The sequence below is a fragment of the Schistosoma mansoni genome (genome assembly GCF_000237925.1).
Source record: "Schistosoma mansoni, WGS project CABG00000000 data, supercontig 0097, strain Puerto Rico, whole genome shotgun sequence".
Classification (NCBI taxonomy): Eukaryota; Metazoa; Platyhelminthes; class Trematoda; order Strigeidida; family Schistosomatidae; genus Schistosoma; species Schistosoma mansoni.
The window spans coordinates 1,243,282-1,252,468 of NW_017386031.1; the positions used below are offsets into that span (position 1 = coordinate 1,243,282).

Consider the following 9,187-nt stretch of genomic DNA (forward strand, 5'->3'; position numbering starts at 1 on the left):
GCCAGACTGTCCGTCTTCAACAGAATGTATAACAATGAATAGGATAGAACCATTTTGCCACCAGTGACTAGTTTATGGTGGATGAATTCTGAGAGTTCTAGTGGGTAATCGTTAGCTGTTGAGCTATGCCATGTCAGGTATGTATCTACCTATGTATGTATCTACCTCAATACAATGAAAAATGATTGCGCGATTATTCAGATTAGTTGAAATTAGAGATAAACACGGCCTGATAACGAACGGCTTAGTGATCTGGAGGTTAAGTATCTGCACTGAAGAACGGAAAACATAGATTCGAGTCCTGCAGGCGGGATAGTGGATGAGCACTTTTGAGCAATCTCATATTAGGACGAAATAGTTTCGTCAAATCTTCCAAGGTCTGAAACCAATATACAGTTGTTCTCAATCTTAAACTTGTATGAAGTAAGAAAATATGACATTAGCACAACAAACGTTTATAAAAATACTTTTTCCAGAAAAGAAAAGTCATTTAAAATCGCTATTATAAATCGGAACACTAAAACTGAATAAATTTTAAACTCACAAACACGGCATAGAATTCATTATTCTAAATTAACGTAACCTTCAACTGTTAATCTTCACAAAACTGCCTACCAATATTCATATTTTGTTTTTGGTCTAACCTTATGATTATTCTTTTAGATCTAGGGTTGTAATCTATTATTGAAGTGTATGTTGTTTGTTTATTAGTTATGCAAAATAGTATGCATATTTTGTTTTTTGTGTCTTTTATTATAAATCACCTTGAATAAACTAATTATCATCAACTTTCAAAAGTATAAATAAAAGAAGTAAAGAATTCTGTTTTGAAGGAAGAAAGAAAAATGAATCTATCTTGTTCACTTCTTGTCAATTTGTTCCATCTACTTTTTCATTTATCTAATTGTCATGGTAAGCTATCAGATATTTGTAAATATGATTTATCAGAGGGGGTTTTGTGGAGATTTAGTATTTTTCATAGTTTAAAGCATGAGTCATATGAAGCTAGACCACCATGGAAAACCTGGAAACACTGGACGGCCGTTTCGTCCTATTATGGAACTTCTCAGCAGTGCGCATCCACGAACCCGCTCGCGCGAGATTCGAACCCAGGACCTGCCACTTTCGAGCCGAAGCCCTGAACCGATAGACCACTGAGCTGGCTGGCATCCAACGGTGTTGATGTCTAACTTAAACTGATCCACGAAGTTGAGCAACCATTCACCAATTGTCTTCACTGAGTTCCTATCTCACAACAGACGTGGTTTTGAACTCCACTGGTCACTGCTTCTCACTAGTGCTCCTAGTTATACTTCTCGAAGTCACTGGTGAGCATATGATTATATTAATTATCAGAGGGGGTTTTCTGGAGATTTAGTATTTTTCATAGTTTAAAGCATGAGTCAATTGAATCTATTCGTGGATGCGCACTGCTGAGGAGTCCCATAATAGGACGAAACGGCCGTCCAGTGTTTCCAGGTTTTCCATGGTGGTCTAGCTTTAATTGACTCATGCTTTAAACTATGAAAAATATGATTTAGCCAAACTATTCATCATATTTAATTGATGTATCATTTGTTTATGTAAATTATTTGTTTCCTTCTTTTTAAGGCATAGATCTGAAACAATTTTACCTGTCAAAAAGTATCTATGGAATTAAAAGTTAGTAACTATTTATAACCTTCGTCTTTTATAACATTCTACTTGTTCCATACATTGTTGTATTAGTCATTTAGTTGTTTAGTCACAGTAGAGACAAAGCTTTTCAATAGAATGAATCTTAGATAAATAATTACAGGATAACTATCTTTAAACTCGTCATTACAATCATAGTTCATGCAATAGATAATCATTTAGATTTATGTAAACATGAGAGCATGAATAATGTGATTTAATCAGTAGACAAGCACGATGATGGTTACTACCGAATGATCGTTGGATGTATACATATGAATTGAATGATGATGTTTTTTAATTCCTTTTAATAGATTGATGAAAGATTATACAATTTTTATAGTTAGTTGCACTGATAAAGAGAACAAGGAAGCGCTAGAGATACGTTTCATTCTGTAATCAAACACTCTAACAAAGCATGTCTACGATACAATTATTATTATGATACAATTATTATTATTATTATTATTATTATTAGCTTTATTCAATATTATATTTTTGGTACAATATAGAATTCTCAGCACAAAGTACTTCAACAAGTTTCCGTTTCTTACTTCTTCGTCCTTCCTGACGATAAATATTGAGTGATCGCCAGTTAAAAGTTAAAAGCCCAGTCAATCGACTCCTGGATAATCTACATTCTTCTCGCTGCATATTGCTAGAAACCACGATATCTCTGATTAATCCTTCTGTAACCTTTACAGCGAAAGGTCTTACACTTTTCAGAAACGCACCTGAATAGGTTTTGCGATTAGTAGGCATAATGATGTATTAAAGCAAACAAAATTAGATAACTTGTTGAAATATCTAGATGACAGGAACAGGTAGCCCAGATGTTTAAACAGGCCGCTATTATCAATCCATTGGATACCAAGATCAGTTAGAAATTCAACAACATAGTAGAGTGAACACAAGAACTTCAATTATCCTCACTGAAGCTTAACATACAAACTACTGATACTATTTTCATTGACACACAACACTAAAAGATCTTTACTAATGTCACATGAATGTCTAATGAAAATTATCCAGTTACTAGGGGTTTACTATAAATCATACTCTATAATATTCCAATATCTAAGTTTTTTATGGTGGAACTATATATAATGAAAATTATTTCAAACAGAAAGGTTCATAGATTTTCTATTTCACTATCAAAACTTAATCATTAACAATTATATGCTGATCAACAGCCTATACTCTTTTCGGAGTATCAGGCATAAGTATGTTTGTAAGTAATTAAATACCAATTATATACTTTGATGATTACTTTACAGAATCATTGATGAATTACGATCGACTAATAACTAATGAAAAGAGTCAATTTCAAGAGAAGTTAGGTAAGTTATCCATATAATATGATTGTAGACATAGTCCATATCTAGTAAAATTTAACGTTCATTTCATGAATTTCACATTCAAACATCACAGATTTTTAAATAAATCCTCTGATCATTGTGTGTTGTGATGTCATATTCTCTCATTAGTATGCTCCATTCTGTTTCTTTTCTTGTCTTTGATCTGAGGTGACTAAATATGTGATCAAATGCGGTACATGTAGTTTAATTATCAAATGCGGCGAAACTGCATTGTAGTTCTTACTGCTACCTACCATTTATCTTTGTTTGTAATGCTTGTGGTTTGATACGAAATCGGGTCAATCCGTATAGTATCCTGTTTCGTCTTTGAATCTGTCTACCCACTTAAGTGCCGAGTATAACTTTACTTATGTAGATTAAGACCTTGACGCAATAGGCTGACTGGTTTAACCTTGAGGCTAGTATGCGTGACTTCGAAGTGGGGGAAGAGAGACGAAAACTATTTCTATCTCTGACTGGCTGACAAGCACACGAGAGACAGAGAAGACAAGGACTACTGGAACACTAATCACTTTATTCCAATCCCGATCTAGCACTCGAATTCCCAATTCAGATCAGTGTCAAAAGATACATGAATAAATAGATGAATAACCTGACTACAACGTACAATAATCAGGAAATTACAATTATGTCCAAAACTCGGGATTATAATAAAAAATAGAGTACAGTAGTTCTGGAAGAAAAAGTGCCATGGCACTGAATCATACATCAAACAAAAGCTCATGATCTGTAAAATAGACTAGGGACAAAAGTAAATGTTACAGTTATACAACCTTTGAATTAAATAAAATAACGTCCCCCAAAAAAGCTTCCGTAGTTTGTTAAGCCTTCTTGTTTCGCGGTTCACATCAGATACACATATAGCAACAAAAGACTGATCAATTATAGTTGTAAACGTTAATGAGTAAACTCAAACAGCGGAAGCAGATGAATGAATCGATCACTATTTCGTTCAAATGACTAAAACACAAGAGTATATTTCGAAGTGAGATTACAGTCATCGAAAATATCAATACGAAGTTATAATAATATAGTCTATTCCAATGTGATGATAATTAGACATCTCAATATTAATTTCAATGAAACGAATATGGTGAATTTTGAATTAATAAAGATAGAATGTTTAAGAACTTGCTCATTTTTGATCAAGAGGCTAACGTGGATCAATGTGAATTTCAAAAGAGGACAAGACAGTAGTAACATTGAGATCTCATTTGAAATGAGTGCAAAAAGTGATGATAATATACTTAGAATTTCCTTCGGAATTTAATAGTCCTCTAGAAAAATTCAAGATAAATGAATCAATGAGTAGACTGGGAACAAAAATTTACGTTTGGAATTGACTCCATTTGGTATCAGATTGCTTGTCTTGTAGTATAATAAAAGTGATAATAATTTTTATTAGAACTGCCTATTGTTCTAACATTGATCCATTCTGTGTTGCAGATATTTAATAAGCCTTATCTGAAGTTGAAACAATCAAATGGATGCCCAGTTGTAGTAAACGGGAACATCAGTCAAGAAAACCAAATGTTTTTGAACATAGAATATTAGAACCTTACAGTGAATAGTTCATTTGCAATGTATTAATCAATCGTCTCAGACTACATTGTTCCTTCACTTCCACATCAATCATTCTCTGTACTCGTTCTCTTTTCTTCCATGTTATTAACCTTCTGACCGTAGATAGTTCACTTTCATTTAATGCAACATACTACTTATATTGGTCGACATCATTATTACACACCACACAGTAATCACAATGAACTATTACATGACTGGCTATTCCTGTTGAACAATGCGATCTGCTTCGACAAATTCATATGATATCGTTAAGTTTTCCAAGTTTTTAATGTTTTCAAGAATAGGACTGATATTCCAGTAATTAACATATTTTCAGTACAGTGTTCTTATAACATTGAAATACTTTTTCTTTATTTAGATGAAATGAACAACAGAGCTTTTAATGAAACGGCATCGATTGAAGAGTGTAAGATACATCAAACACAAACAATCCAATGGTCTTACACCATTATTTTGTTTTAGATTTCAATTGTATTACTAGAGTATTTAAATTACAGATTATCGATGAAATAAATACAGGTTAGTTTAAAAATTGTTCATTATGTAAAGCACATTCAACTGGATCATGTGATAGCTTAACTGAATATTGATAACCTCTTATCAACTTCCCTTTATTTTTTATAACATCTATCTTGATCTACACTTCTATCATTCCCAATTCACATATTGATTAACTTGAGAAAACCCTTCTCATTACGCAGTATATTCACAGAATGATATTATTTCAGTTTTCAAATGTTACTGTTGTACAGATTGTGACTAAACACGTAACTCCAAATAGTTCTGACATTTATTAAATGACAGTTCTTATTTGCTCACAACACAACTTTCAAGTGCATATGTCGTATAAGAAACAAACTTAATAACAATTTGTTGGTCACTGAATCAAAATGAAACTGAAGACTTAAGATTAGTGTTACGTTGCACTGGTTAGCAAAGCGCACCTGTATTATTCTTAAGAATAGTAATGTTTCCTGACAGATTCGTTCCCGTGTCACACAGCTTCATAGTCAAGGACGTTTACACCTAGATATCCCGCCTGCGACCGACCTCTTGTAGGACTGAGATGTATTTACAATTGAATGGTCACTGAATGGAGATCGACGTCATGTATATCAGTTCTATCTTAGTGGAGATCAAATCTTTTAAAATATTCCTATTGATGTTCGCTCAAACATTCTACACTTTTGAATATTCTATGGGGATTTTAAAACTATTGAAATGTATAGTATCGTATTTGGAAAAAAGGAAGAATTTTCCATTATTCATTTGAATGTAGATCATTATGTAACACTAACTCGTTACGTGTCTATACATCATAGAATGTGTGGAGATAATGAAAAACGTTGAAGATAAATATGGTAAGTGGTTGTATAAAATGACCATTTCACATGACTATTAATAGCAAAGCATTATATGAAGAGTTCAAAATCATCCAAGATAAAGAGGTGTTTTAAGAACGATGCAGAGAATGTTAATCGTAAGATCAAAGATTTTAAAATATTCTGTCTAATTATTTATTTGTCATAGTTGAGATCTAGTATCTCAATAGAGTGATAGTTGTCACTTGTCAACAATGTAGTTGTTTAAATGTTATATTTTAAGCTCATTGTAGAAGGTCTTTATTTGAAACATTGAGTTCAACAACAGGAGGTATTGCCATCAGCCTCACAATTTAGTTATAGGTTTCTGAACTGGGAAACTGAGTGAAAGGAGTTTTGTTCGTAGACTGAACAAACGTTTACTTAAGATAATGAAAGAGCACTTAATATTGACGAATAACAAACAGTACTCATTCTAGTCACACGACAACTAAACATCGTTACTGTATCCAATGTTTTAATCATACATCAATCATTCAATTCGACGACAATGTGAATAATCTACTTGGATCAAGTGGTAAATACAGTTCGAACGGCAAATAGTTTTTCTGATGTTAATTTGATTTTGAAATGTGACTACTTGTATTATGACGATCTTCTGTAATTATTGATTTCTCGTTATATTTGAACAGGAGAGCTGATAGAAAAAGGTACGGAAAATTGTCGAAAACCTAATGCAACTAATGAAGAAGGTACATTCATGCAATCGTGCTTTTCATTATTAGTGATACACAATGTGAAACTATCAAATCAAATCTTTGCATGCTACATGATACATTCAGTTGAATTTCGGATATAAAAGCATCTTATCATTCAACTGTTGAATTAATCAATCCATTAATGTTCACGCTATATTATTCAAGTTTAAAGGTTCTCAATGATGATCCATTTACTTGAAATCATGAGTAAAAAATTTTGTATAAAGCGATAGAGTTACTTTGTGATGAATACTATTTCATTTTCTCATGATTGACTGAAGTTAGACATTAACACGGTTGCATGCTGAATGGCTCCATGATATAAGGGATAAATGTTCGTGAGCAAGATCGATGGTTCCTGGGTTCGAATCTGGAAAGGCGAAATTGTGAGTGCTTTCGGATGATTTGTTTCATGCTGAAATGAAATGTCCGTCAAATGCTACCAGGACTTTCATTATGATCTAGTTCAGGTGACTCATGAACTTAAGCACTAACTTAAATATAAAATTTTTTATCTTCAGTTAAAGAAATTTCATACAAATTATGTATTCATATGTCAAATGTTTAATTTTTCTATACCAATTCGCATGAGAGTGTAATAAAGATAAGAGGATATAACTGGTACTTGTTTACATTCTTTTTCAGAGATAAACAAACAAACTCGCCTACTATCTTCGTTGTTTTACAATGTCTATAAGTTGAATGTCAATTTATGTAAGTAAATAAGCAACTTACAGTTATCGTATATTCTCACAGACATTAGGAAACTTTCAATGTAGTGCTACTTTTCATTTTTTTTAAAATACAATTTACTGTGTCGCATGTTATATTTTCAGTTGAACATCAGTTGCTGTTGGATATTTACAATAAAATGAACAGTTAGATTGAAGAATGTAAGTAGCAACTTTGACAGATCTAACTACATTTGTATAAACCAATTCCCAACAAGTATACTCAATGTTATATATATGATCACCTGGTACGCGAATGCAAGATAGGACGCCCGTGACTAAGGCATAAAGTATGCCTTGTTATAGCTAGTTCACCATCATGATTGCTATCCATAGAAAGCATTGAGTATTTTCTATCAACATAATATGATTATTGTAAACTACTAGATGCTGAATAGCTATATCATTCCAGCTTGTTTGAATTTCATTGATTGAGGGTTTTAACCAGACAGACAGTTTCTCTTATCTACTATATGGAATAATATGAAATGTCAATAGAACAGATACAACATAGTCAAACGAAACAGATTGTCATGTTGATTTTGAAAAGTTGCTTTATTAAGTATTGAATAAGTTTTGATAATTATTATTATATATATGTGGGTTTCGTGGAGATAAAAGTATTGAAATCATTCATTCATCTCAGCAGGGCGACTTATCCAAACCAGGTAACACTTCACGTCCGTAAATACAGTCTCATTGGTTGATTGTTAAAACTCGAGAAAAAGTGTCCTCAGTTCGATGTTCTTGTATGACTTCATTAGTGTGCACTATTGAGAAATCCCACTCATACAAAAACAAAATAGACATTCAATGCTTCCAAATTTTTAATCGCGATCTATCTAAGCTCATTTCATTTGGTTTATGATGGTTTCACTTTTGACTAAATTAATACTTCAAATGTAAAATGATAGTTAATGAACTCATATCTTTCTTGTTTAGGTGTCAATTATTAGTTTGACATTATCACAACAATTGGAGTGTGTGTTTCATCATTATCATGATTTGCTCGTAATCAATGGCCATTTATTTAACCATGTTCATGTATAACAGGCTGGTTTCACATTATTTTTAATAAATACCTATTGGCAATTATCTAACAGTTCTCAATCCAAATATTGATGCTTCATGGTGTAATGATTTATGTGAGGAGTGGTATGAAATGTTTTAATGAACAGAAAAATTGTTGCAACGACCGTGTTTTGCTTAAGTATTCATCAATATTGGAGATTTTTCTTATATATACCTCTTCATTAGTAGACCTAGTATTAGTAGTGGAAGTATGAGTTATATCGATAGCAGTGTTACTGTTATTTATTTAATTGTCATTTCAGAAGCACGAAGAGCACGTATTCACTACATGATTGTTGATAAGTGACAGTTTGACTAATTACTAACCTACCTAATTCCACTTCATACAAACGAGATAAACTTTCAAAATGTATTTAAGAAATTGGCACCGACTAATTATTAACAAATGAATCCAACGTAATATTCTCTTTATACATAGGAAAATATAGAACGTAATCGGTTGTTGCCTTAGTGTTGTCTGATGTGTTCATAATGTTTATGAATAACTTATAAGAATGTACAATTCCCTTCCCAATATGTGTTTAAGCATGAAAAACATAATATGAACAGAACGACAACTTAAAATTCCCTTCATGAAAGCAGTACGAACTAGCGATATTGTATTTGAACGTAAGACCTTTCAAAACTGTAAAGTGTATACAAGTTTT

The 9,187-nt window shown here is 32.3% G+C and overlaps 1 protein-coding gene across 5 annotated transcripts; it reads left to right on the forward strand.

The window, feature by feature from the left end:
• Nucleotides 1–820: 820 nt before the first annotated feature.
• Nucleotides 821–8,543, forward strand: Smp_056460.1 (hypothetical protein; the record flags this gene model as incomplete). Of its 5 annotated transcripts, XM_018790473.1 has the most annotated exons (11): nt 821–912; nt 1,612–1,662; nt 2,952–3,014; nt 4,996–5,043; nt 5,100–5,156; nt 5,960–5,998; nt 6,043–6,117; nt 6,652–6,711; nt 7,363–7,431; nt 7,554–7,610; nt 8,391–8,543. In XM_018790473.1, 10 exons carry the CDS (start codon nt 846–848, stop codon nt 7,598–7,600), a joined length of 576 nt encoding a protein of 191 aa, XP_018646289.1. The 5 variants fall into 5 exon arrangements, with proteins under 5 accessions (XP_018646289.1, XP_018646287.1, XP_018646288.1 ...); XM_018790475.1 differs by having other exon boundaries at nt 846–912; nt 7,363–7,610; XM_018790474.1 differs by lacking the exons at nt 6,043–6,117; nt 8,391–8,543 and having other exon boundaries at nt 846–912; nt 7,554–7,600.
• Nucleotides 8,544–9,187: the final 644 nt, after the last annotated feature.